This window comes from Hakea prostrata, chromosome 1, assembly GCF_041222555.1.
Source record: "Hakea prostrata isolate BN-2017 chromosome 1, UWA_Hpros_2, whole genome shotgun sequence".
NCBI classification, from domain to species: domain Eukaryota; kingdom Viridiplantae; phylum Streptophyta; class Magnoliopsida; order Proteales; family Proteaceae; genus Hakea; species Hakea prostrata.
Window position 1 is genome coordinate 4,011,858 of NC_142600.1, and position 25,515 is coordinate 4,037,372.

The 25,515-nt window shown below is 38.8% G+C and overlaps 1 protein-coding gene and 1 long non-coding RNA gene across 2 annotated transcripts; both read right to left on the bottom strand.

The window, feature by feature from the left end:
- Positions 1 to 163: 163 nt before the first annotated feature.
- LOC149026771 (benzyl alcohol O-benzoyltransferase-like) lies at positions 164 to 13,258 on the bottom strand. Its single transcript, XM_089156138.1, has 2 exons — positions 12,679 to 13,258; positions 164 to 1,425 (listed from the first exon to the last, which is right to left on the bottom strand). Exons 1-2 carry the CDS (start codon positions 13,141 to 13,143, stop codon positions 502 to 504), a joined length of 1,389 nt encoding a protein of 462 aa, XP_089012264.1. The 5' UTR covers positions 13,144 to 13,258; the 3' UTR covers positions 164 to 501.
- A 9,401-nt stretch (positions 13,259 to 22,659) lies between these two features.
- Positions 22,660 to 25,375, bottom strand: LOC149026772 (uncharacterized). The gene is made up of 3 exons (XR_016171746.1): positions 25,104 to 25,375; positions 24,128 to 24,202; positions 22,660 to 23,442 (listed from the first exon to the last, which is right to left on the bottom strand). It is a non-coding gene; the product is annotated as an uncharacterized LOC149026772 (long non-coding RNA).
- Positions 25,376 to 25,515: the final 140 nt, after the last annotated feature.

Consider the following 25,515-nt stretch of genomic DNA (forward strand, 5'->3'; position numbering starts at 1 on the left):
ACATATGAGACATTTCTCGTACAATTTTATTCTAGGTCTAGTGAAAGTAAGTGAGACCTCCACACGGAACACAGGATCCATGTCCGCATTAGAAGTAAATCAAACGATTCAAAGTAATAGGGTTTTTGCCTCTGTTATTATTATTATTTTTTTTATGGGTGAAATTTTGCTCCAGCTTTTTACCACTACCTAACTAAAGTGGTATGCAAAATGAAATAAATAAAAAGATATCTTCTTATCGTCAGAATTTGTCCGTTCTAATGGACTACGACTTAGTAATTGGAAAACCAAATTAAAGAGTAAGTTTGTGGCCGTTGCGTGTTAGAATCTTTGACCTATTTTGAATTATTGGTTTCTTGATCTATGTAATCTTGATGTATGTCGTGAGTCGCACGTTTATATATGGGCCATTTTCTACCAAAAAAAACAAAAATTAAAGATAGAATAGATAGTTTGAAAAAGGAACATGACTAGTCTTGCCGAGTAGCTAGTAGGTATCATTTATTGATCCACATGTACTGGTCCCTTGATCAACTTCTCAATCTCAACCACAAACCTCTCCATGGCTGGCCTTGGCAAGCAAGTCGACAGCACAGTCCCATCCTCACCTTTATTATGGTTCTTCTTGTAGGGTATGTAGAAGCCCAGCAGCCCAGGATAGATTCCTACACCAGCCTTGACAGGCCCACCATATATCGGTTTTCCCCACCCGAAATCCACGTCAGTGAAACCCGCACCTTTCAAATCAGAAATTACTAAGTTCCTCACGGCTGTAACGTGGGGCCGGCCATTCGTTACTAATAGATTCATCTCTGATCTCAGGTACTCCTCCGTCGCTTGTGCTTTTGCTTTCTTAATCAACTCCAGGGCGTAGTCCACCGGACTTTCACACAGTTTTGCAGCCGTCGATATTGCCACCGTGAAAGCCAAAGCATTGCCGTAGTATCCGACGGGTAATGGTGGTTGACACTTGGCACGTGTATTAGTAATTATAGTCATACGCGTGTCCTCCTCTGGGTCAGGTTGGATGGCAATCGTACGACATCGCCACACGAATGCTGTTAGCAATTCAAATTTGGTGCACGTACGTAGGTGTGAAGGTAAATGTTTACGCAACGCTGCCAGTTCAGAGGGGCCGAAGAAGAAGGATTGGTGGGCCATGTCGTCGAGAGGTATATCCATGGTGAGCGTGCCCTTAGTATCGGGAACTTGATCGTACTCAGGATGCTCAAAGGTCACACCTGATGGGTGAGGATCCCTTGCGTTGAGGAGCTCTCTATTCCACACGGGTGGCACAGAAGGAGATTTTGCACCGCGTGCAATTTCAGCCACGGCTGACATGAACTGGACCACGCCAGCTGCATCACCCAAGGTGTGGTTCAAACGGAGAGCGAAGATGAATCCACCACACATCAGACGGGTCACCTGAACCCAATTTAACCAAGATTTTTGGACTGTTAGATGATGCCAACATCCTAACTGGCTGGCTTTTCAAAATTTTACAATATAAGTGGAATTTTGTGAAAAATAAGAAAATAGCATTTATATTTAATATTTTTTTCATAAAATTTATTTATTTTCTTTTATTATGGAATTCTCATATTTTTTTTCCCAACCCAGCTTTGCAAACAAACACAACTTTGTTCATTGATGGTGTAAAGACTAAGCACCTCTCTCCCTCCTTCGGTCCTACTAACCCACTCATGTACAAGACAACCCACGTTACATTTGGGTCACAGAGCTGTACGGATACCCATCACGGGATCTATAACATATTCTCACAATTTGAACAACACAAGAGTTTTCTCCTTAGCAAAATATCTATTACTTTGATATCTTTGTTTAGTGGTCTTTATAGATGCTTGTCCATCAAGATCAATTGGGTCTTGCGTGGGTGCAATGTAATTAATATGTAGTGTTGCGTACGGTCAAGATTGAAAATGATGGTTGAGATTTCAATTTCGACCTCTAATTCCACACAAATGTAGAAAACAACTTTTAAAAATAAACGGTCAAGATCGAAATCTCAATCCTAGTTTCGTTCTTGACCATACACTGCGCAATTTCCAAATCAAATTATCCACTTTGTGGTTACAAACCCTATCTTTCCGTGAACGGTCATGTGAGATGGGTCAAGCATTCACCACAAATTTTTACCCCATTCACCGAACCGATCCTTGCCATAACTCCATGTCCATCAGCAATGTGTAGGAGTAATATGGAATGGTCAGTAGGTAAAGTGTTTCTGGCCTATTCTAATTCATCTAACTCTATCTTTTTCTTCTTAAATAAGGAATCCTATCCAGTATTCTTATTCAAGTTTAGGATTCTTTTTAAGTATGTGAAAGCGTCTGAGGAATTCAGTCAGTGGTGAGCTTCACATGATGAATTTCATTAGCTAGGATGCCTCTTTTGTATTCATGCAAACCACCGCATGAAAAAGATTTACGTAACTAATTCAATCAGATCCTCACCTGAATCACTAATAGAGGGCAGCCGAGGATATCACCCCACTCAGGGACCTCATAGAGAAGTTCCTTCAAGCACGGGAAAGGTGGTAGCAACGCCTCATCACTGAACTGCTCAACACTCACATCAGCTTCGGCCTCGATGAAGACGGCACCTTCGCCGGTGCACTCCACCACCAGCTTCCGGTCTTGCACCTCTCTAAGCCTACCGGCCAATGGATAGTAAAAAACTAGAGCTTCTGCCAATGCATTCCTTATGACCTTCGCGGGGTCTTTCTCTCTCATCGATGGCTCAGCTCGGTAGACCTGTACTATCGGAAGTTGGAACCGCAGACACTGTTGGTCATCATTGTCTGAGAGATATTTGAACTCATGGGGTGTGGGTTTAGCTGGCGTGACCAGCTCCGGTTCAATCCTTCGGACTTTAAACACCAACGAAGAAGAAGAGATGATGATGGTGATGTTGATCCCATGCCGGAAAATGGACTCGGTGGTGGTTGTAATCGAATGAAAGATTTGATTCTGAGTTCTGCATTCGAGTGAGAAGTGTGGGATTATATAGAGAAAATACAGCAGGTGTGAAAGGAAAGAACTACGGCTATCGCTCCTGTTCTGTTAGGCAGGTGGTCCTGCGCATTAAATATCTATAGGCTTTTTCATTGAAATTACTTAGTTATTGAGCAAACGTCAAGTCGATATTTTCAATGCTAGGAGACAAAGGAAAACGTGATAAAACAGGATAAGCATTATGGCGAATAAATGAGATAAAATGAACAATAATAAAGGTGAAGGCCTGGTCGTGAATCTCGTGACTGGTGAGGCTGAGAGAAAAATTTGAAAGAAAGCCATGATTAAGTTTGAATCTAGAAAAAGATAAAGTTAAGTTCACGAGGTGTTCCAAAATTGTCTTCACATGAAATTCTCTCTTCAACTCATTTGGAAATTTTCCTTTATAAAAATAATCAGTCAATATTTCATTTAACCAAAAAAACTAGTTAAAATAATGTTTAGCTTTACAAAATTAGTCAAAATAGTAATTTTTTATTCCTTTGACATTTTTTACCTTTAAAAAGAGAAAGTCACTATTTCTCATTCCATTTGATTATTTTTACTCCCATATTGGTATAATTAATTTTAAAAATAAAAATGTCCAAATAAATGAAAAATCACTATTTTGGCTAATTTTGAAAACTCAAACTCAATTTTAGCTAATTTTATTAAGTGAAACATTGATGGGTGATTTTTGTAAATGAAAACATAAAACTAACTAATCAAGTAATTGTCTCTCCCTTTTTTCTTTTCAGCATCCCATCTCCATCTATAAATAGGGGTGGGGGTTGCTTGAGAAGAGAGAAACAAGAAAACGAGAGATAATAGTGAGTTTGAAACTCTTTTAAGGATTGAGAGTGTGAGAACATGAGTATCTAGTTTTTGATATAGGGTTGAGTTGAGATTATAAATCCAAGCACTGTTATTTCTACTTTCTGACATCGATCGTTTCTATTCTAACCTCTCTTCGATCGTATTCGGAAAAAAACGAATGTTATTTCTACGTTTTCAGACGTTAACCTCCCATAATACGCCTGTGGATGAAGAAGGAAGATGAACCATGCAGAGGTGTTCACACTTTCACTTAAGTGATGATTTATATTGACTTCTTTTGGGTTTCAAATTGTACTATTCACATGGGCTACACCCAAAATATTTTTTTTTTTTTTTTTGTGAGTATCTGTAACTTTAGAGAATCACGGCCTTCACGACCAAATAAACCCGACATCGATCGTTTCTATTCTAACCTCTCTTCCATCATATTCAGAAGCAGTTTGTATAGAAGTTTGAGCGTTTCTGAGACGTTAACCTCCCAAATACGTCGCGGGAGAAGAAGGCAGATGAACGACACAGGGGGTTTCACACTTTCACTTAAGTGATGAAAGTGACTTCTTTTGCAAATTTAATTCACATGGGGTGAGTATCCGTAATTTAGAGAAACTTCTGAGCAAATAAACCCAATTACCAGTTTACCTTTACCGCTCAACGGTGATTTTAAGGACACACGTCACTCATCCGTGTAGCACAGATAAAAATCCCTCTTTATTGAATTCAAAATTCTAATTCTTGTGTCCTCATCCGTGTAGCACAGATAAAAATCCCTCTTTATTGAATTCAAAATTCTAATTCTTAATTTTTTTTAGCACAGATAAAAATCCCTCTTAATGCGCTTTTTTAAATATGGAGATAAAGATATTCCATATGCCGCCGGTAGGAGTTGAACCCATGACCTCTCCACTGAGAAGCAGGTTCCTAACTATCCTACTACTCCATTGGCACGCCAGCTCAACAAGATCCAACGCTTTTTTTGGTACAAATGCGCTTTTTAAAATTCTTATTCTCTACCGCGCCCAACGGGATCCAACAGCCAGCTCTTGCCACGCGTCCCTTATATATATTTCTAAATCTGATTATTCATTATTTAGTTTAAATTGATCTGGTGTAGAGAGTACTCCTATGTTACCAATACACTGGAACAATACTTCTAAGACAGCTGTCCCTACCAGATGTTCTTCTTCTACAGCTATTATTTGCAGAATTTATGATTCACGAATACCCGTAACTAACTTAGATCTAGAGTTTACATCTTGTATAAATACATCTTCTACTAAATGATAATCAGTTAGTTCCATCACATGGTATCGTTGCTTTCTTGCTCCCGCGAGCTAGGATTTTCTTGATCCCGATGACTCGCTTCTTCTTCTTCGCGCAACCCTCCGATCTCACCGAATGTAGTTTCTTTGCTCCTCGGCTTGGTCCTTCCAACTATCCGCTCCGGAAGGCCGGGGCCGTTACTCGAGGTTATGCTCTTTACGGTTACATTGATGGTGCGTTCCTCGTCCGATTTCCTCTTCGATGTGCCTCGTGCGCTTCTTGTGAATCTTTGTCGAAGATCGCCTGCGTGGGATCGCAAGATCAAATTATTATGAGTTGGCTCATCTCTTCATTGTCTGAAACATGTTGCTCGCTTTTGGGATAAACTCTCGCATTTAGCCCCACTCGACCCGTGTAATGGATCTTAAAGATCAGGGATCCAACGGGATCTGAATCTATTGCTGAGTTTCTTCAACATGCTCAGTCGATTGCTGATGCCTTGGCTGCTATTGCTGAACCAATTACTGATGAAGATTTGGTTCTAGCTGTTCTTCGTGGTCTTGGTAGTGACTACAGAGATTCAATCAAAATGATTAGACTGGTTCAAAATATCAAAATCAAAGAATTGAAAGTACATGAAGAACGTGTGACCCTCATTGAGAGGGTTGCTGAGTGGGACCTCTAAAGAATTTTAATGTGAAAAAGAAAGGTTAGAAGGTAATAGAAAAGTCACGAAAAATGATTATTGGAAGATATGGAACCAAGTTTTTCACGCCAATAATTCTTTGCAGCAAACGTACACCAATGATCTGTGTGTCCATCTGTTGAATGGATGACATCTAAACGCACAAAGAGCCGAACAATCTAATTCACAACATACTTTAAGGTATTCAATAGTCTTGACTCTTTGTGCATCTAAACATCGTCTATCTAATATGTTAGATTTATGGATGCCATATGAACAATATCTAAACACACAAAGAACAAGATGTATGGATGATCTCATTTTTTTGTAGATGTGTGACATGTATCCAACGTCACATCCAATGATGAAAATTCATTTAAAGGTCACATGAATTTATAAATAAATTTTAACCATTTAATATGCTATTGTGACATATGTCACACATATACAAGGAAAATATATGAACAAAATGAAGCTGATAAATTTTCCAAGATGTAGAGATCGGCATGCGATTCCATCCATACTTGCCTCACTTCGCCGGTATTAATTTGGGACAATAATTGCAGTGAGTGGATCATATTGTTCATGAAAACATACAAGGAACAAAGCGATTAGGTATGAGGTATCCTCTTATTTGTGATTCGGAAGGAGAGCTGTCAAACAGGACATTGACTCTTGACCCAAAAAAACTAATAAGACAGTGACCAACTCTTCCTGTGCCTCCAGGGCCCAAAGTAACCCCTAACCCGTATATGTAAATGGACTTGACCTTCACCCACTGCCCTCTAAGCAATTGGACCACGTCCTTCACTGCCCAGTTGTCTTTTTTCAGATTTTTATTTGTACTTGCTGCCAGTGGCCAATATCATGCCACGTGTAACACTTAGATATAATGATTGTAAATTAAAATGTAAAGATGTTTATAAAAATATTAAAAATTTAAATTACAATAAAGACATTTTAATTTTCTAAATTTTTATTTTTAAACCCTGATTCTATTTGTTGAAGGCAGTGAGTGAATTCTTGGGATGTTTTATTTGTGGCAGCGGCTGCTGCCAGCAGCTAACCGCTGCAATCAAGCCACGTGCACGGATACCAATTCAACGATTGTAAATGAAAATGCCAAGATTCAAGTGTAAATATAAATTTTTTGTTTTACAAAATCTCACAAAATCTTTTAAAATTTACAATTAGAAGTCCTAACTCGATTAGGGCTTTTCAATTTCTCTCATTTTCTTCTTCCTCTCTTCTAAGTGGGAATGATTGAACCAAGAGTCTCCCAAAATAAATCAAACGCTAAATCTAGATCTAGATCTAGACCCCCCGTTTGCAATTTCTTTTCTAAAGATTATTACACTGGTTTTCAAAGGGTATTGTATTTGTACTATGTACTCATCGTTTGTTCATGAGATCTTACAAGAAAGCAAACTTTGATGTTGATGCCTGCCTGGGTTTCGCTTCGAGAATCTTAAACCAATGACCTCCAACTGAAGAGGCAAGCCAGGGACTCAAGCGCCAATATTAATCTTCAATTTTTCCTACGAAGTTCAATATTAATTTTCAATTTTTGTTGTTGATGGTCTTTCTTGTTCATCATTGATTTCTTAAAGAACCTGTTCTTAGATGATTGGAGTGAAACAAAACCACTTTCCCTTTCTTGGCTTTGGGAAAATATTTTATTATCCAACTCAGCAAGTCATTCCCAGAAGCCTTAAAATGATGGTCCAAGTACCTTGGGACCACGACCATTTTCTTGTTGGCTTTGGTTTGGCTGTTATTGTTTATTTTGCAAATTTAGAAACAGTTCCATATACAGAACACAAACATTTCTTACTTTTCTCCAAGAAAACTGAAAGTGAGATTGGTGAATTTCTGTTTCAAGAGTTGAAGGCGAGGTTCAAGGGAAGAAATCTTACTTACACACCTTCAGAGTATTTAGGTGAGGTTTATAGCGAGAGACATCATTGAAGCTCTTCCAAGTCTTCAACCAAGTACTACAAATCATCTGGAAGGATTTATTTAGGGAGGTTCTTGTGATGGATGCGCAGAGGAAAAGGAAGCAAGTAGAAAGCAAGAGAATCTAAAATCCCTAAATCGAGTTCACCTGACTCGAGTAAACATCAGGTACTTCTAGTTGTAAATTTTAAAAGATTTGGTTAGATTTCGTAAAAAAATGATTTTATATTTACACATGAATCCTCGTGTTTTCATTTACAACCGTTAGATTTGTTTATGTGCACGTGGCGTGATCGCAGCGGCTAGCTGCTAGCAGTAGGCACTGTGGCCAATAAGAATCCGAGTTCTCGATCGTTTTTTGAAAAATGAAAACAAGGGATTAAAGTGAGTGATCATCCACCATTGTAATATGAAAAGTGAAGTTACCTAAAAAATATCTGGGCTAATCCTGGGTCTTCTTAAGAGGGCCTGGGCCTGACCAGGCTTTAATTCAGAATTTGAAAAATCCAACATTGACCGGTTCTCCAGGTTGGGTTGGGCTGATCCTTATAGACTATAACAATGAACACCCTTGGACATGAATAATAACAATATAAGAATACTAAATTGGTTGTTAATCCAAAATAATATGTAGAAATTTATCAGTTAACCCTTGGACTATAGATCATATACAACATTATTTGTGGGCTTGTTGACATCAGAAGCGGTGTCACGGGCTGGGTGGGCTTCGTAAATTCCAACCCGGCTCTAATGTCTGTTAACTCAGCCCAAGCCCAAGCACAAGTCCAGCCCAACTGTATATTTTAGTCCAACACCTCTTGATCATGTTTGGGCCATTTCTCCCTGAGCTCAAACCCAAGACTTCAAGCCTGGCCAGGCTCCTAGGGCCAGGGAATTCTTGTTTTTTTTGTTAAGAATAAAATCTGTTTCCTCTAATATTTTTGAACAATTGTCGCAACAACCAAGTGAGTGAAAATTCAGGCATATTTTCAAGCATGCAAGCCATGCATATCAGCTCCACATTTTTGCACTTGAAAATATATCTTCATCGTCTTTATTTGGTAAAAATAATAACAATAATTTATGCTCGACCACCTATGTAATGACTAACGACCATACCTTCAAATATTCGAGATTAGGGTAGGATCCCCTTGACCTCCGTGATAAAGATAGGCCAGTGTTGGTGGATTACAGATACCGAGACTATGTTGATCCTTTGTCTAGGATCATTACAAGTAGGACTGAGAAGGATACATTAAGGCGGTCACAATCAATGATTTCAGGGGAAGGGGGGGGGGGGGCGAAAAGGGAAACAATGGGAAAACCAGAGGGCTACTGTGGGGTTATGAGACCCCCTAGCACAATAAGAGCAAAAGAAAAAAAAAAAAAAAAAAAAAAAAAAAGCAAGAGCAGCTGACTCTATAAATAAAGCAATATCCAAGGGAAGATATTTGGGATGATTAAAAACAGCAATGGATTCTTTTAAGCCTCTCCCCCCCCACAAACCCCCACCACACAGGGGTGGGAAAAAAAAAAAAAAAGCTATGTGGGGGCTCTGTTGTTAGCAAGATTCATAAGGCTACATTTGAACGGGACTTCCCCTCCCTTGGTGCCAAAGAAAGGCAGGTAGGAACTGATATAGGGAGGGTCTCCTCCCCTGGTTTGAGCACAATGGTTCAGAACTTGCCAATAGCTATTTCAGCTGTGATTAGAGGAGATGGCTGGACGTCGGCATTGGCGGAAGCTCTTGGAAGCAGTTAAGGTGTATATTGGGTCATGTGGCATCATCTTATATGTCTTGAATGCTGGTTATCTTCCTTTCAATGATTCAAATCTGATGAAGATGTTTAAGAAAATCTATAGAGGTGAGTTTAAGTGTTCGAAATGGTTCTTGCCGAAGCTTCGGCAATTACTGTCACGCCTCCTTGATACAAACCCTGAAACCCAAATTATGGTTTAATTGAACCATATTGGTCCACCATGTTCAAACCGTTTCATTCTATCCAAATAACCAGTCTAAAAGTCAGCGGTTGAGATTTCAGTGCTGACATGTGGCGGCCATCCAGAATAGCCGTTGGATGGCCGCTAGCATTCTAGCCGCAGAGGATTAAATCCCTTGATCTTTGCCTTCTTCTTCACATCCGAATATTTCTAAAAGGTTAAAAATTTTAAATAGAAAAACCCTTTCCCAATCAGAAAAGTGGATAACCTAAGTTTAATTGTTCCTCTTATTATTTTCTTTTTCTACTAAGAGTTGGTCAATTCATGTAATTTCTTCAAAACAAGCTCCCTCCGCCCACCACGTTGCATTTTTTTTATTGCACCGATTAATCTTAGAATTCGTATCATAACGTCTTGGGCTCACAACAACATTGAATCGAATCGTTGGATCAATCCTTAAATAATGAGATACTTTATGAATGGCCAACTCATCCACTACATGGGCTCCCTCAATTGAATGGATGATAGACTCCAAGTTCCTCGCTATAAACCAAAATTTGAGAATTCCCATCTTGTGCAAATTACTTTGTGTAGGCCCTCTCTTTTGGTAATTTGTCTATTGCTCTATCGTGTTCAAAATTTTTATGTGTATTAAATATTTAATAACTCTATAATCTACTTCATTCTTCATTTTTTGCTGTGAAATATGAGAGTCCATGATAGCTTAATTAACCTCCTCCCTTAGGGTAGACGATACAAGAATCATGATTTCTGCAGATGCTAAATTTTTACTGCCCTTATCCTGAGGAGTGTTAGGCTATGACTCACTCAGTTTTGCACTTTCCATATTATTTAAAATTTTAAAATTTGATTCACCTGAATAGGATGGTTTTTGTGCATCAAACGATTTTAAAATAATTGGAGCTTCTACCAAATTCTCCTAAGAATCCAGAGTTTTATTCGAAGAGGACTCCTCCCCATCGATGCATAGGGAGATTAACCTCTTGAACCTTGTCATGTGTTGAATGAACATAGTGATGCTACATGCCCAAAGCGTTTACAAGAGATACACATATTTTTCTCTATCTTCATACACAATAAATTGATTAAAATTGACCAAAACCTTTCTTTTGTTGGATTTTATACATTCGACTTCAAGCACACGCTTCACCCATTTTCCACCTCAAGGAAGATACGTTTTTGCTATCAAGAAAAGACGCCTCACTACTTTAGCTATTCAAAAAAGTATTCCTGACATGCGAATGTTTCAAAGGAAGATCTGATAAAGGAATTCAAACTATTTTAATAGATGACCCTGAGGGAGGGAGGGAGCTGTATCCATGTTAAATCCGCTCTCAACCGTTGAGAGAGAGTTAAGAGAGACATTTTTTTTTCTATATGTGTATATGCAATGATTCAGACGAAGCAGTAAAGAGATGTCTAATGACTTTTGCTATTTATGCTATTATATCATTTATTTAGGCTTACACTCCGATAGTCATGGAAGGAAACAAGAATTAATACGAAGTAGTCTTTGCTGAGTAGTAGCTATCATTTATTGATCCACACGTACTGACCCCTTGATCAACCTTTCAATCTCAACCACAAACCTCTCCATGGCTGGTCCTGGCAAGCAAATCGACAGCACAGTCCCATCCTCACCTTTATTATGGGTTCTTCTTGAAGGGTATGTAGAAGCCCAGCACCCCAGGATATATTCCTACACCAGCCTTGCCAGGCCCACCATATATTGCTTTTCCCCACCCGAAATCCACGTCAGTGAAACCCGCACCTTTCAAATCAGAAATTACTAAGTTCCTCACGGCTGTAAGGTAGGGCCGGTCCTTGTTCATCACTAATAGATTCATCTCTGATCTCATGTACTCCTCCGTCGCTTGTGCTTTTGCTTTCTTTATCAACTCCAGAGCGTAGTCCACCGGACTTTCGCACAGTTTTGCTGCCGTCGATATTGCCACCGTGAGAGCCAAAGCATTGCCGTAGTATCCGACGGGTAACGGTGGTTGACACTTGACACGTATGTTAGTAACTATTGTCATACGCGTGCCTCCTCAGAGTCAGCTTGGATAGCAATCGTACGACATCGCCACACGCATGCTGTTAGCAATTCAAATTTGGTGCACGTACGTAGGTGTGAAGGTAAATGTCTACGCAACGCTGCCAGTTCAGAGGGACCGAAGAAGAAGGATTGGTGGGCCATGTCGTCGAGAGGTATATCCATGGTGAGCGTGCCCTTAGTATCGCGAACTTGATCGTACCCAATATGTTCAAAGGTCACACCTGATGGTTGAGGATCCCTTGCGTTGAGGAGCTCTCTATTCCACACGGGTGGCACAGAAGGAGCTTCTGCACCGCGTGCTATTTCAGCTACGGCTGACATGAACTGGACCAAGCCTGCTGCGTCCCCCAAGGTGTGGTTTAAACGGAGAGCGAAGATGAATCCACCACACATCAGACGGGTTACCTGCACCCAATTTAACCAAGATTTTTGGAACGTTAGATGATGCGAACTAGCTTTTTAAAATTTTACGAAAAAATAAAAAATAAAAAATGAGAAAGTGAGATTTACAGTTAACATTTTTCTACAAAATTCCATTATTTTTTTCTCTCTCATCCCATTACAAAATTCCTTTAGTTTTTTTGCCACCCTACTTTTGCAAATTGATACGGGAGATATGCACTTGATCAGGTAGAGATTTAACCCGGGTGAGGGAACCGTTTATGGTGGGGGCATAGGCCGGTCAAACATAACTAATATAGAATGCCCCATTCACACTAAGGCAAAAAAAGGCAACTACGACACGAATGGAAGGTCCATCCTAGAGGCAAGTCAAGCGGGACTGTTATGGAGACCCTGTCGGCTCTCAGTAAGCTTCACATGATGAATTTTATGAGGATGCCTCATTTGTCTTCATGCAAACCACTGCATCAAAAAGATTTACGTAACTAATTCGGTCAGATCCTCACCTGAATCACTAATAGAGGGCAGCCGAGGATATCACCCCACCCAGGGACCTCATAGAGAAGTTCCTTCAAGCACGGGAAAGGTGGTAGCAACGCCCCATCACTGAACTGCTCAACACTCGCATCAGCTTCGGCCTCGATGAAGACGGCACCTTCGCCGGTGCACTCCACCACCAGCTTCCGGTCTTGCACTTCTCTAAGCCTACCGGCCAATGGATAGTAAACAACTAGAGCTTCTGCCAATGCATTCCTTATGACCTTCGCCGGATCTTTCTCTCTCATCGATGGCTCAGCTGGGTAGACCTGTACTATGGGAAGTTGGAACCGTAGACACTGTTGGTCATCATTGTCTGAGAGATATTTGAACTCATGAGGTGTGGGTTTAGCTGGCGTGACCAGCTCAGGTTCAATCCGTCGGACTTTAAACACCAACGAAGAAGATGATGATGATGGTGATGTTGATCCCATGCCGGAAAATGGACTCGGGTGTCGATCGAATGAAGATTTGAATCTGAGTTGTGCATTCGAGTGATAATTATTGGATTATATAGAGAAAAGAAAGCAAGTGGGACCCCACGTCCTGCATGGTGGCCCCCGTTTGAAAGGAAAGAACTACCGCTATCGCGCCTGTTCGCGAAATTATGACCGGTTTCGATCCCTGACTGTTAGGCAGGTAGTCCTGCGCAAGGAACAAACTTTCGGCGAAATTCGGCAAAATTTCGCCAAATTTTGGTAAACAGCGAACTGAGAATGATGTCGAAAACAAAATTTTCCAACAATCGCCGAAAAATCGGCGATTTCCGGCGAATTAGCGAAATATAACGAAAAATACCACCGATGTCACTCGTTTTCATTCAAATCCTCAAGTCAAACTGAAACACTTGCCATATTGCAGAAAAACTGTGATGGAGAGAAAAGGAGTGAGTGATTAAGCAAACAGGCTTGAAGAAGAAAGAAAAAAAAGACGCTATTTCAGACTTCGCAGTTGCCGGAGATGGTGGCCGTCATCATCCAGATGGCTTCAAGCCTTAAATAGTATTACGTGTTCATGTTCTTCGACGCAAAACCCTAACTAGCAGAATCGTCAGATGCTTGAGGAGCTCTTATCTAAAACCTACGTCGCTGCAACCCTGCATATGTGAGAAGAAATGAGAGAGAAATGAACCTGAAAGGCTGAAAGCTGAAACTCTACAAAGTTTGAATGAACAGTAAAAACTTAAAAAAAAAAAAAAAAGCAGGCATCACGTTGAAGTTTCCTGACCACACACATGGTTGTGTCATGTGTGTGGTAATTGGTAAAAGAAGGTCGTGCTAGACAAGCAATTAATGCACATTAAGTTTAAAAAATGGATTGGAAAATATCTCTCATAACACTGTCACACATCACTTTTTTTTAAAGAAAAGGTGGCGTGACATGTGAATAGGTTGGGATTTTCGGCGATATTCGGCGAAATTTCGCTGGATATCGCCGGTTCGCTGGGTAGTGAACTAGCGATACCCAGCAAAATCTCGTTCCTTGGTCCTACACATTAAATATCTTGGTCTTTTTCACAAAAATTACTTAGTTAATGCGCAAACGTCAAGGCGAGATTTTCAATGCTTGGATACAAAGGAAAATGTGATAAAACAGGAAGAGCATTATGGCGAATAAATGAGATAAAATGATCAATAATAAAGGTGAAGGCCTGGTCGTGAGTCTCGTGACTCGTGAGGGAGAAAGAAATATCTGAAAGAAATGCATGATTGAGCTTGAATCTAGAAAAAAGATAGGTCCCTAAAAATTGCTAAAATGAGATTAATCTGTATTTTCAAAATACGTGGATTAAACATTGAATCGCTTCAAAGAAGAAGAAAATAAGGATAAAGTTTCCGATAAAACTAAATCTTTTTGAAAATAGATCAACGGAATAAAGTTTAAACTGTCGAGTCGTCTCATAAAAGTGACAAACACTAACTTCAAATGTCGAAAATGAAATTACTCCCATACACTGTATAAGTATTGTTGTGTTTGTGTTCTTTTGTGATTATATATTTTGTTGTCTTTCACTTGGGTTCCTTTCAAGTACTATTAACGTGGGCTTCACACCCGCACTATTCACAAATATAATTTTATACTATTAAAAATTTTTTTGTCAATTTTTTACAATAGAAACGTAATCGTGATTAACTTGAAACTTGAATAGAATGAAGATCAGTATAGACTGTAAATACTTGTCGAATTGTTTTTTGACGATGGACAAAAGCTTGAATCTTTCTTGTTCGTCAGTCGCCAAAGCCTTATGGAAGACAAGTTCGCGGCCTATCCAATTTCCTAACATCTATCGTTTCTATTCTAACCTCTCTTCCATCATATTCTAAAGCAGTTCGTCTAGAAGTTTTAGCGTTTCTGAGACGGTAACCTCCCAAATATGTCGCCGGAGAAGAAGGCAGATGAACGACACATAGGGTTTCACACTTTCACTTAAGTGATGAAAGTGACTTCTTCTGCAAATTTAATTCACATGGGGTGAGTATCTGTAATTTAGAGAAACTTCTGACCAAATAGAACCAATTACCAGTTTACCTTTACCGCTCAACGGTTTGATTTTATGGACACACGTCACTCATCCGTGTAGGACAGATAAAAATCCCTCTTTATTGAATTCAAAATTCTAATTCTCTACCGCACCCAACGGGATCCAACAGCCAGCTCTTGCCACGCGTCCCTTATATATTTCTAAATCTGATTATTCATTATTTAGTTTAAATTGTTCAATCAAAAGTGGCTAGACCTGGTTCAAAATATCAAAATCTAAGAGTTGAAGTATATGAAGAACGCGTCACCCTCATTGAGAGGTTGCTGAGTGGGACCTCTAAAGAATTTTAATGTGAAAAAGAAAGGTTAGAAGGTAATAGAAAAATCATGAAATATTATTATTGGAAGATATGGATCCAAGTTTTTACGCTAATAATTCTTTGTGGCAAACGTACACCAATGATCTATTATATGTTTATCTGTTGAATGGACGACATCTAAACACGCAAAGGGCCGAACAATCTAACCCACAACATACTTTAAGATATTCAATAGTCTAACTCCTTATGCGTCTAAATATCGTCTATCTAACGGTTAGATGGATGGATGCTACATGAAGAATATCAGAACGCACAAAAAACAAGATGTATGGACCAATATTAGATCCATTTTCTTGTAGAAAATGAATGGTTTTTTTTTGTAGATGTGTGACATGTGTCCTAAGAGTCCTAACATCATATCAAATGGTGGATATTCATTTAAAAGTCACACCAAACAACTTTTTGATGTGATTTATAAATGAATTTTAACCATTCAATGTGTTGTTGTAACACATATCACACATATATATAAGGAAATGAATGGACAAAATGCACCTGATAAATTTTCCAAGATGCAGAGATCGGCATCCATTCCATCCATACTTCCCTAACTTTGCCATTATTATTTTGGGACAATAATTGCTGTGAGTGGGTCACATTGTTCGTGAAAACATACAAGAAACAAAGCGACTAGTAGAGCCTTGATATGGTATCCTCTTAATTGTGATTCGGAAGCAGAGCTGTCGAATAGGACATTGACTCTTGACCAAAAAAAGAATAAGAAAGTGACTGACTCTTCCTGTGCCTCCAGGGCCCAAAGTAACCCATATATGTAAATCGACTTGACCTTCACCCACTGCCTTCTAAGTAATTGGACCACGTCCTTCACTGCCCAGTTGACTTTTTTCAGATTTTTATTTGTACCCGCTGCCAGTGGCCAATATCATGCCACGTGTAACACTTAGATATAATGATTGTAAATTAAAATGTAAAGATGTATATAAAAATATACAAATATAAAAATATAAAAATATAAAAATATAAATTACAATAAAGACATTTTAGTTTTCTAAATTTTCATTTTTAAACCTGATTCTATTTGTTGAAGGCAGTGAGTGAGTTCTTGGGATGTTTTATTTGTGGCAGCGGCTGCTGCCAGCAGCTAACCGCTGCAATCAACCCACGTGCACGGATATTAATCCAACGATTGTAAATAAAAATGTCGAGATTCAAGTGTAAATATAAATTTTTGTTTTACAAAATCTCACTAAATCTTTAAAATTTACACAAAGAAGTTCTGACTCGATTAGGGCTTTTCGATTTCTCTCATTTTCTTCTTCCTCTCTTCTAAGTGGGAATGATTGAACCAAGAGTCTCCCAAAATAAATCAAACGCTAAATCTAAATCTAGATCTAGACCCCCGTTTGCAATTTCTTCACTAAAAATTACACAGGTTTTCAAAGGGTTTTGTATTTGTAGTATGTATTCATCGTCATTCATGAGGTCTTACAAGAAAGCAAACTTTGTTGTTGATGTCTGCCTGGGTTTCGCTTCGAGAATCTTAAACCAATGACCTCCAACTGAAGAGGCAAGCCAGGGACTCAAGCGCCAATATTAATCTTCAATTTTTCCTACGAAGTTCAATATTAATGTTCAATTTTTGTTGTTGATGGTCTTTCTTGTTCATCATTGATTTCTTGAAGAACCTGTTCTCAGATGATTGGAGTGAAACAAAACAACTTTCCCTTTCTTGGCTTTGGGAAAAGATTTTATTATCCAGCTTAACAAGTCATACCCAGAAGCCTTAAAATGATGGTCCAAAGTACCTTGGGACCACGATCATTTTCTTGTTGGCTTTGGTTTGGCTGTTACTGTTTATTTTGCAAATTTAGAAACAGTTCCTTATACAGAACACAAACATTTCCTACTTTTCTCCAAGAAAACTGAAAGTGAGATTGGTGAATTTCTGTTTCAAGAGTTGAAGGCAAGGTTCACGGGAAGAAATCTTACTTACAAACCCTCAGAGTATTCAGGTGAGGTTTGTAGCAAGAGACATCATTGAAGCTCTTTCAAGTCCTCAACCAATTACTACAAATCATCTGGAAGGATTTATTTTGGGAGGTTCTTGTGGTGGATGCGCAAGTAAAAGGAAGCAAGAAAATCGAGAATCCCTAAATCGAGTTCACCTGACTCGAGTAAACATCAGGTACTTCTTTTTGTAAATTTTAAAAGATTTGGTGAGATTTCGTAAAAAAATAATTTTATATTTACACTTGAATCCTCGTGTTTTCATTTATAATCGTTAGATTTGTTTATGTGCACGTGGCGTGATCGCAGCGGCTAGCTGCTAGCTGTAAGCGCTGCGGCAAATAAAAATCTGAGTTCTTAATGGTTTTTTGAAAAATGAAAACAACGGATTAAAGTGAGTCAGAATTTGAAAAATCCAACATTGACCGGCTCTCCAGGTTGGGTTGGGCTGATCCTTATAGACTATAACAATGAACACCCTTGGACATGAATAATAACAATATAAGACTACTAAATTGGTTGCTTTTTTTTGTTGGTAACCTACTAAATTGGTTGGTTAATCCAAAGTAATATGTACAAATTTATCAGTTAACCCTTGGACTATAGATCACATACAACATTATTTGTGGGTTTGTTGACATCAGAAGCGGTGTCACGGGCTGGGTGGGCTTCGTAAACTCCAACCGTCCCTAATGTCTGTTTACTCAGCCCAAGCCCAAGCCCAAGCCCAAGCCCAGCCCAACTGTATATTTTATTCCGACACCTCTTGATCATGTTTGGGCCATTTTTCTCCATGAGTTCAACCCAAGACTTCAAGCCTGGCCAGGCTCCTAGGGTCAGGGAATCTTGTTTTTATGTTAAGAATAAAATATGTTTCCTTCTCTATTTTATTGAAGTTCTTTTTGGTTAGAAGTTCATCTTTAATATTTTTTAACAATGGTCGCAACAACCAAGTGAGTAAAAATTCCAGGCATATTTTCAAGCATGCAAGCGATGTAATGATTAATGACCATACCTTCAAATATTAAAGATTAGGGTAGGAACTCAAGTTCTTTCATACATCTATTTTTACCTGCATCAAATTGTTGAAAACACAAATGTGTGTAAAAGCTAAGTCCATTTACTTATTAGGTTAAACAACCATGCGTGGACTTGTGGTTTATGTCGGTCCTATTTCCATATAGAAGTACTATTTTTTTCTTCCCCTTTGCTCCGTAGAAATAAAAACAACCAAGTTGAAAGGAAGCTTCTCTCAATTTTGAGTGGACCCCGGCTCTTCTCGAATTCAACACTATCCCTATTCGAATAATTCTATATAACTGGACTCAAGATGATAACGATTCGTTGAACATAAAATGGAATATTAAATTAATAAACATCTTTAGTCTCTTGATAAAAAAATTTGAATCGTTCAAATTTTATTGATTATTCAAAAGACATAAGTAGTATGAATGTATGATTTTTTAATATCTGGATAATATAAAAAATGTGTAATAGGAGAATATGAAAAAAAAAAATATAGACAATGCAGAGTTGGTAGAATGGTAAAGACTCATACTTGTTAGTGAAGATGTTAAAAAATATAGTTAAGTTTCGCAATGTGTGTTAATGCAGAGAACCAACAACATCCACGATATTTCCAAGACTGAGTAGCTTTTCTTTCCATCGTCAGTACCAGTACCACCATGATGTAGGTAAGTTTTCTTTCTTCTCTCGGTGACGTTCACAAGTAAACAGATTAAGAAGAAGCAAACCGCGTAGATGGCCTGCACCGTCCAATTCGTCTTGGGATGTTGACGCAGCACTGCCCTGTGGAACACCGTTGCGTAATAATGCAAGCCCACCGCGAATCCAACCATTGTTTGGCCCAGGCCCAACAGCCTCGAGCCCAGCCCGTTCCCCTCGAAAACACGAGAACCAGGTACATGAGCAGCAGAAGCACATACAACACGTACCCTAACCTAACGTCTGCAATACCTGCAGCCACACATAACTCGACTGGGAAATCGCGTAGAAGAATTTCAATGGCTCCAACCCCATCACCAACGAAGACAACGATAGGATCAAGAAGTAGATTGACAAGTACAACTGAAGTCGCTAACATATATTGCTAAAAAATTGAACCTGGGTTCTTCATGGTAGAGTAGAGTGGCGTGGTGGAGGGAGATCGACAGAGTTATGTATACGAGCGCAAGCAAGGAAATAAAGAGTTTTTGTTTTTTTTAACTTCTTAACAATCAGAACAGCCGATAACCTAAGTTTGATAGTTCATCTTATTTTTTTCTTTCTCTACCAAGGGTTGGTCAATTTTACCCCAAAAAAAAAAAAAAAAAAAAATTCTTTAAAAACAATCTTCCTTTGCTTACTTTTTGAGATCTTGTTTTTGTTTCTTTTAAATGTGTAGTCATTGAGTACAACTTGAAACTACCTCTTCCCCTCTTGGCCTCACTGCAACATTTGATAAAACTGTTGGATCAACCTTTACATCATGAGACACTTTATCAATGACCAACTCACCCTCGAAGTGGCCCCCTCAATTGAATGGATGATACATTCCAAGTTTTAGCTATAAAGTGGAAGTGTGCATCAAATGATTTCGAAATAATTAGAGTTTCCATCAAATTCTTCTCAGAATCCTGAGTTTTATTCGAAGAGGACTTCTCCCTTTTATGTCTAAGGAGACCTCCTGATCCTTATTCTATGTTTTTTTTGATGAAATTTAATTGCGAGACGAGTAGTTAAAATTTCGTCAAAACCATAAATTTCACTCTGGACTTCCATATTTTTGTCCTTTTTCCTTCTAAAAGGTGCAGACACAATTTCCTGCAACAGTGAACTCGCTGATGAAGACGACAAATGGGCTTGAATCTTGTGACAAGCTTGGGAGCAGTGCCTACGTGGCACTGCTCCAAGCAGCTCACGGCTGGATTTAACTCTTCCCCAAATCCTTCAATCTTCATCGTTACATTCTTCCACATGCAAAATTCATGCACTTAAGTGACTCTTGGGAGGCAAGCCCGAAATAGGCTAATTTTTGAAGGAAACAAATCATTTCCTGGCCGTATAGTTCAGCAAGCTTTAAAAGAAGTCAAGGCTCATATAGAGGCTATTCGAGTGGTTGAGGTGAAGGTGACTTTGCTTGCACTGCTTGTGAGTAACTCAAACCTATCTTGGAAGCCTCCCCCTAAAGGAGTTATGAAGCTAAATTCAGATGCTGCCCTCAAAGACAACAGAGGAGGTTTGGGTTATATTTTGAGAGATCACAAGGGAGTTTCTTCATGTGCGGTCTCTGTCCCTTACTCCTTTTCTACACCTCTTGAGGGAGAAGCTTTAGGAATTCGTGAGGCTCTTCTAGATGCAGCTGCGAAGGGGTTTGATCATATAATGGTGGAAAGTGATTGTCAACAGTTGATCAATGCTCTTAATTCTAAAGTCACTACTTCTGTTGATATTTTGAATATTGTAGAGGATATCATCCACCTTTCTTCTTATTTTATGGATTGTAGTTTTCACTTTGTTCCTAGGGGATGCAACATTGTTGCTCATTCTCTAGTTGGGAAGGCGATTACCTTAACGGGGAGGACTAAGCGGCCAAATTCCACTACTTGGTTGTTGGATCTTTGTAATTCTGACACCTTGTCATTTCCCTGTTCTTTGAAATGAATGTTGGTTTACCAAAAAAAAAAAAGTGACTCTTGGGCGGTTTAACAAGGTAAACCGAATGATGAACGAACCAGTGCTCTGACCGAACCAATTCGAACTATGCTTCAAAACCCCTTTGCCTCTCATCTTCCTCCTTCAATCTTGAACGGAAGAAACGCCTGCAAAGCCACACACAGCTCCGACGACTGAGAGCTTCAAATATTTGACGGCGTTCCGATGATGAACGAACCAGGGTACTGACCGAACCAATTCGAACTATGCCTCAAAACCCCTTTGCCTCTCGTCTTCCTCCTTCGATCTTGAACGGGAAGAAACGCCTGCAAAGCCACACAAAGCTCCGACGACTGAGAGCTTCAACGACTGTTTCTCTTCAAATATTTGACGGCGTTCCGACGGTTTGACACAAGAGGTGCTCAATCAGGTTTATTTCTCTTCGTATAAGGGTTTTGGTTTCATAGATTTGATTTTGTGATGGAACAGATTTCAAGCTTAGGGTTAGGTATCCATTTTCTTTCCTTTTGCCTGTATTCTCTTCGATTTTCATTTTGTTTTATATTTATTTGAACATAAGAACACCTAACGAGGGGTGAGGGAAAGGGACCTTCTATCTTTTTGTTGATTTCACGAAAGAGGCATCTGGGTCATCTCCAGGGATAAACAGAGGACGTAGGGTCTGAGGATCTCTCTTTTAAGTAGCAGCTGTTAATGGCTTGGCCCATGTAACAGTTTGGTCCTTTTTTTAAACGATTCCCCAACACATCCTACTGAGGAGATCACTCACTTCTCTGTATACTCGATTTCTTGCTATCAAATTGCAACATATTAAATAATTAAATCTCGTCTTTGTGAATCGAATCGGTTGGGGGAAACATGAATCTACATAATTGAGTGGTTTTCTGTTAAATTAGGTGTGGGAACTCCATTGTATTAGTTACTGTCGCATTTTAGTTTTGAATACAGTTAATGAATGGATTTAGGAGTGGAAACCTTAAATTGATTATTATTTGGTTTATGTATTTGTTGTCAGTTCTTGGAGTCCTTTGATCTTGAAATTAAATTGGGTGAGAGGGGACTCTTGGTTGGTGCGCCTCTGGCTTAGAATGGCTGATTTGCGTTCTTTTCTCATTTTTCCTATATTGAGTGCCATATATATTCTATTTTATTGGACTGAATCTTGCAAGAGCTCAAATGACTGGTTGTTACTGATTATAATTTTTAAAGCCATTCTAAAGCCAATTATGAGAAACAGAGAACTTGAAAATGGTTCACGGAAACATCTCCTTCATTGCTTTCCAGGCTTGAGTTTGGAGCTCCAACTGTGAAGTCTGTTGCAAATCAGACTGTTCAGTTTCTCTGATCCAAGTTCTCTTCTTTCCATTCAAATCTAAAGCTCCACCAAATTTGGGGGCATTTCCATGTTGAGAACTTATTTATCCCCACTGTTTCAACATCTATTTTTTATCCAGAATTTTTTTTTACCTTTTCAATTTTGCTGATGTTTGATCATTTGATCTTGTTTCAGAAGCAAAATTGTTGGAGGTAAGCAAGAAACAGAGCAGGTTGACGGTTTCAAGCTAAAGATGGCTATCAGCAGAGCATGACCTTGTGTAATTTAGTGAAATTGATGTTTAGAACTTTGTATGTGTCAATGGATTCTTGTCCACATTTGTATTTGTACATGATCAGCTTTAAAAGTTGCCTAAATGACATATTCAGGCATTCAAATTTGTTATACTATTCTATTTTACTGTATCCTATTTGATGCATCCTTTCGGTGTTTATTTAGAGATAGGTCTCTCAATTTTATTAATTTTTTTATGAGAATAAGAGAAGACATCCATAAGAGAAAGACTTATATTACAAGCTGAGGTGATACAAATTTATAGAGGTTAGGCATTACATTCTAAAAGTGATATCGGAGCACCCACATGATGCTCATCATAACAAAATGATTTCTGAATTTTAGACTGTAACAGGAAGCTAGATATCGAAAGGAACAAAGGCACAGATTTCAGAGGCCACAGTTTAAGTGGTTATGGCAAGTCTCCCCACTCCTTAAAATCTGAGAGAACCCATTCAAGGTTGATATTGGGCAATCTTGCATGCTGGATGCCATGGTAAAGAGCAAGGGTCAAAAGGTGTAGTCTGTCTTTTGAGGTCGCATCTTCCCTGTGAATAGTTAGCTTTATCTACAAGGCAAAAAAATCCGTTGACTCGGTTTCATTTTGATCCCAGTGATACCTGCGACAATCAAGGAGGTTTTAATCAGTTTATTTGAATTATACAATCCATAGTCAATTTGGGTGTGAATGTAAGCTGAAGGCCAATTATCATAGCCTAGAAGATCTCCTGTTAAACATGACCATTTGTAATCATATAGTCTTTATTCTATCTAGTTTAATTCTACACTTGATACTTAGTATTGTTCCTTGCCTGCCAAATCAAATAACAAATAGTTGTTATAACCCAAAACATCCAGCTTAATGTCTTTTTTTTCCTCACAAATAAGGTGAATTGTAATTCCAGATATTTGTCTTCCTCACTCATTCAATCCCATAAAATTTTCTTCATGTTGACAGCATATTCATAAATCTTCTGAGGCTCAGGGAAGGATTTGAACACACTCTCCCTTTCCATGCACCTCTTCACCCTGTTAGGAGGGGATTAAGCTCACACCTAAAAACCCAAAGGTGTCCCCATTGAAGTAAGGCTTTTCATCAAACTCCCCTTCCAACATCTTCAAGCATTCTATGAAAGCCCTAAATCTTCAGTTTAACATTATCTGAAACAGAGTTTCAGCTCATCAATACTGAAATAATTAGAGCAAGACAAACACCAGTTCAGTTCTAAAAGAATGTGGGAAGGGATGTAGATATTGAAAGGTATTAAAACAATAAGAAAGGGAATAAAAGAAGGGAGCAAGCACCCAGAGATACCAAGCTTTTTGTAGGATACAACCTAACAGAGCCTTTGTAGGGGGGAAAATGATCATCTGACCGACCTGCAACTACAGAACAAGTGTAAGTTATCTAGTTTAGAAGGCCAAACAGAAGGGTCAAACAGAAGGATCATTTACTCAATCTTAATTAAAAGGAAGAAGACAACCCAAATTTCTAAACTTCACTTGGGGAAAACAAGGTAATAACAATAATGTAAACACAACACAATAGTTTCAGCTTTTCACAATGGAACTACTGTTGTTCCCATCATTTCCTCCACTAAACAAGATTACAATATTCAAACCTCCCTGCAAAATCCAATTCTAATTGGGACTCATGTTTCTATTTGAATTATAATCCAACAGATAACTGAAAATTGTTGAATCTGGATACTTAGCAGCATGGACACGTATCCATTCATTAACTGTATTCAAAACTAAAAGGCGACAGTAACTAATACAATGGAGTTCCCACACCTAATATAACAGAAAACCACTCAATTATTTAGATTCATGTTTCCCCCAACCAATTCGATTCACAAAGACGAGATTTAATTATTTAATATGTTGCAATTTGATAGCAAGAAATCGAGTATACAGAGAAGTGAGTGATCTCCTCAGTAGGATGTGTTGGGGGAATCGTTTAAAAAAAGGACCAAACTGTTATATGGGCCAAGCCATTAACAGCTGCTACTTAAAAGAGAGATCCTCAGACCCTACGTCCTCTATTTATCCCTGGAGATGACCCAGATGCCTCTTTCGTGACATCAACAAAAAGATAGAAGGTCCCTTTCCCTCACCCCTCGTTAGGTGTTCTTATGTTCAAATAAATATAAAACAAAATGAAAATCAAAGAGAATATAGGCAAAAGGAAAGAAAATGGATACTTAACCCTAAGCTTGAAATCTATTCCATCACAAAATCAAATCTATGAAACAAAACCCTTATACGAAGAGAAATAAACCTGATTGAGCACCTCTTGTGTCAAACCGTCGGAACGCCGTCAAATATTTGAAGCTCTCAGTCATCAGAGCTGTGTGTGGCTTTGCAGGCGTTTCTTCCGTTCAAGATCGAAGGAGGAAGACGAGAGGCAAAGGGGTTTTGAAGCATAGTTCGAATTGGTTCGGTCAGTACCCTGGTTCGTTCATCATTCGGTTTACCTTGTTAAACCGCCCAAGAGTCACTTAAGTGCATGAATTTTGTATGTGGAAGAATATAACGGTGAAGATTGAAGGATTTGGGGAAGAGTTAAATCCAGCCGTGAGCTGCTTTGGCACTGCTCCCAAGCAAAATCCGTGATAAATAGATAATTTTACCAATTGGACCTGAAAATATAAGATTTGATATCCTATTCTATTATGTAAAAATGGCGTCAT

Coding starts and splice junctions, on each gene's coding strand:
- LOC149026771 (XM_089156138.1), bottom strand. CDS start 13,143: ATGGGATCAACATCACCATCATCATCATCTTCTTCGTTGGTGTTTAAA. Junction 1,426..12,678: donor GCCCTCTATTAGTGATTCAG/GTGAGGATCTGA, acceptor AATTGGGTTCAG/GTGACCCGTCTGATGTGTGG.